Below are 3,565 nucleotides of genomic sequence, written 5' to 3' on the forward strand. Positions count from 1 at the left end.
GGAATCTGAGTGCATTACTAATTGCGGTCACATTGCAGAATGAATAAGTCTGAGGCTTTTCCTGCCTTCTTTTAGTGCTTTTCACCATTAAAAAAGCAGAATGAGCATTGATTGATTCCCTGTGATCCATCTGGAATTGTGACATTTATATTTAAGTTCTGTGTGAACATGTCTCCATTTTATATTTTAAGGGCATTTACCTAGTTCTATTTAGGCCTTTTTTTATTTTGTGGCTTGCAACTTCCTGGGACCAGCTGCACCCCAAATAATTGTCAATCTCAGTTTTTATGCTCTTATTACAGTTTCTTTGTCCCTTGCAGATCAAGATTTTCTGAACAAATCCCGCTGAAGTCCTTTCATTCAGTTTAATCCATTTTTTCTCAACTCTTTTTGCTTCTCATGGTTTTTTTTTTTCCCCTTGAACTCTGTTTATAGCGTATACACATTGCTTTAATTTCATACCTAATTTCTATACATTTTGATGAAATTAAAACAACAACAAAAAGTATAAAGAATTCAGAGGGCTTACCAAAATGTTTAGTAATAAACTGAGTCATCCCCAAAGTACAATATGAATAAGCCATGGGACTACTTGCGTGAAAAGGAGCACTGAGCAACAGCAGGCGCCATGGTTTACTGTGGTCACCATCATACTACAAGTCTAGGAGTGGCTGATGAAAAAACACACTGAGCAAACAGCATAGGAATATGAATAAATAGCCATATAGCAGGGTTTTATGGCTTGGTATAAAGCACCTCTAGATGTCACTGTAACATTGTAAAATGTAGATAAGAGAAAGCTACAAAGCTGACATTATGGTTTATATGCTCTGATTCCTGGTAACTGTTATGGTCAGCCTGTAATAAATTATTGGATTATTAAAAATGCTGTTACCAGATGTTGATTAACAGCAAAAAAACTTTTTGAAATCTGTCAGTAAGACTGTTACTGAACATTTTACTAGAATATTAAATATTATTAGCTTTGGTTTAACTAACTTAGTTTTTAACAGCAAAAGCTAGTGCAAGGCAACAGCTCATTTCTGGATGTGTTTTTCTTTCAGTCCCTGAGGCTCCATCCTAATCTTTTCTGGGCTCTGTTTATGCCAACAGTGATGTTATTTACAGCTCGGATCACTTCTCTTGCATTACACTGGCACCAATCTGATCAGCTTGGTAGTGATTAAAATAAGGACCATCATTTATAGGAAAAGTGTGAGTTGGAACACAGGGTACTTGAATTTGACCAAAAACATCAGGCTGCAATTTCATGAGGAACAATACAACAGGAATACTGTATACATTGACTAATATATCAATTGCCTTTTCCAAACAGGTCATCAAAGAAAAGTCACATTTGAATGAGACGGGAACAAAAGAGAAGAAGCCACCAGATTCAACAGGTTGGAATATTTTTTCTTTGACCAGTTTCTAAGGGTACAAAGGCTCCAGTGCAGTTGGTTGGGTTACATATGTGCTCACCAGCCTGAGTGAGAATTGTCCAAGCAACATCAACTCACATGGCAGCAAACTGCTCAAAAAAGTGCTTTGTATGAGGATTTTATTAACTTTAACTTGTCTGACAATAAATTTGGGTGAAAAAAATGTTTTACAGTGTTGTGTCTGAAAGGACCATAATATCCCAGTTTTGAAGTAGTCTCTTCTCTCTCTCTCTCTCTCTCTCTAGGAGACATTTACACTGACCTTGGAAGTGGGAGAGGAAAGCAAGTGCCTAGTTCAAAATGCAACAGAAGTTATGCTAAGTGTGCAATCCCACTTTAACACTGTTACTGACAGGTTCTTTGGTAATATGTTTATTTACAGAAGGGACCATCCAGAAGAGCCAGTCCCACTCTCAGGAAGATGTTGATAAACTCAACAAGGAAAATGCCGAGAGGGAAAGTTCTGTTCTGCCTCAGATCGATCCTCCCAAATTTCGTACTGAAGGGCCGGAGAAGAAAGGAGAAAGTTTGGCTTTTGAAAGCTGTTACAAATACAGGAGAAGCTCTGTTCAGAAATCCTTCACTACAGAAAAGCAGCAAGAAAATGTTGTTGATGATGCTTGTCAAAGGATAACTGAGCAGGAGAGCAAGTCCTCAGCAGATGGGGAGAGAAAGGAGGAACGTCAGGTGTCTAAAGATAAAAAACAAGAGGAGAAGGAGAATGAAGAGGAGGGAAATGCTGGTAAGAGTGAAAAAGGTGAGGAACCACCAGCTCCTTCCCAAAGTGAAGATGAGGCAGGACAAAGCCATGATCAAGAGATACCAGAGGGAAGGTAAGGTGTGATGCTCAGGCTGCACAGTCCTAGGAGACCCGTGTTTTAGAAAAATGTGTAGTTCAAGTTTCAAGTCAAAGTGGCTGGTTAATATAAATATTGGTGAAAATCCAGCCCAGTACAAAAGTGTAAAATGAGTTTATCTCTCTGATCTGAGCTCTAAGTTGAAAATCTACCATTAAAAAAATACAGGCAGACAATCTACTGTACTAGCAGTATGCTTTGGTTGGTTACTTGGGAAATAAGTTAGGAACATGGGAATTATGTTAGGCTATTCATCTTCAAGGAGAATTCTCTTGCTATGTTTATATACTGCAGCATGACATGAGCAAAGGAAGGTTAGATTAGACAGTGTACCAATTGGGAATTAAGTTACTGCAGAATGTAGTAACTTAAAACTGTGAAACTTTGCCCAGGCAATTAAACTAATAAATCTGTTTACTGCAATTCTTTCTGTGTTGCATTGATATATAGCCCTTCAGGGATAAAGCGGTTTAAGCTCTCAGGAATCTATATGAACAGAGTGAAATCCCAATGTTATCCCATTGCTTTAAAGGTGAGATTGTTAGCCAAATGTTAAGTTTAGAAGAACCCAGGTGAGGATTTCAGTAACGGAGAAACATTTTGCTGTCATGATTAATTTCAGGGTCATTTTTATTTCTTAAAGTGAACATTAAAGCAGTTTATTTTACACCATGAAGCAAAATAACCTAATGTTATATGAATGCAATATATGGGTAGGTGTTTTTCACCTATGTTTCTAAATATGCTCTACTTTAATTGTATCCTGCTCTAATGCCATGTTTTATCCTTGCAGGTGTAAAGGCTGCGAAAAAGGTACAGAAAATTATAGTTCAGTCACTGAGCAGACCTGCCATAGTGGTAGCAGTAAGCATCAAGTGAATGATGAAGGCCTAATCAAAGATGGCAACAAAAAGAACAGGCTAGATGCAGAAAGTGCTGATGATATATGTAAAACTAAAAAAAAAAAACCAAAAAACAAAAAACTTTTACAGGAAGTATTCCTAAAGGCAAAGTACTTGATTCCACTGGTACTACAGTGACAGATCAGAGATGCACATCCGTAGAAGAGAATGATTTCATGATTGTAATTATTAGGGGAAAAGGTGTACATGGTAGTTCTGACACGAAGCAGTTGTTCATGAGCCACATCCTAAGCTGATGGAAAATAACACTATTCTGTTTGCTTCCATCATAGAGGCTTCTCTTCTGGCAGAAATTAGTCTCAACTAATTTGCTTTTGCCACAGCTACTCTACTAATACTATCC

General features: G+C 37.6%; 1 protein-coding gene across 1 annotated transcript in view; it reads left to right on the top strand.

Moving 5' to 3' along the window:
- Positions 1-1,336: 1,336 nt before the first annotated feature.
- LOC104521279 (myosin light chain kinase family member 4) overlaps positions 1,337-3,565 on the top strand; it is a gene marked incomplete at its 5' end in the record, with an annotated part of 14,440 nt that continues 12,211 nt past the window's right edge. Inside the window, 3 exons of the mRNA XM_010163226.1 lie at positions 1,337-1,403; positions 1,825-2,275; positions 3,093-3,112. Of these exons, the coding sequence (XP_010161528.1) occupies positions 1,337-1,403; positions 1,825-2,275; positions 3,093-3,112 (538 nt within the window). The remainder of the gene's footprint in view (positions 1,404-1,824; positions 2,276-3,092; positions 3,113-3,565) is intronic.

This window comes from Antrostomus carolinensis, unplaced genomic scaffold (genome assembly GCF_000700745.2).
Source record: "Antrostomus carolinensis isolate BGI_N321 unplaced genomic scaffold, ASM70074v2 scaffold1260, whole genome shotgun sequence".
NCBI lineage: Eukaryota > Metazoa > Chordata > Aves > Caprimulgiformes > Caprimulgidae > Antrostomus > Antrostomus carolinensis.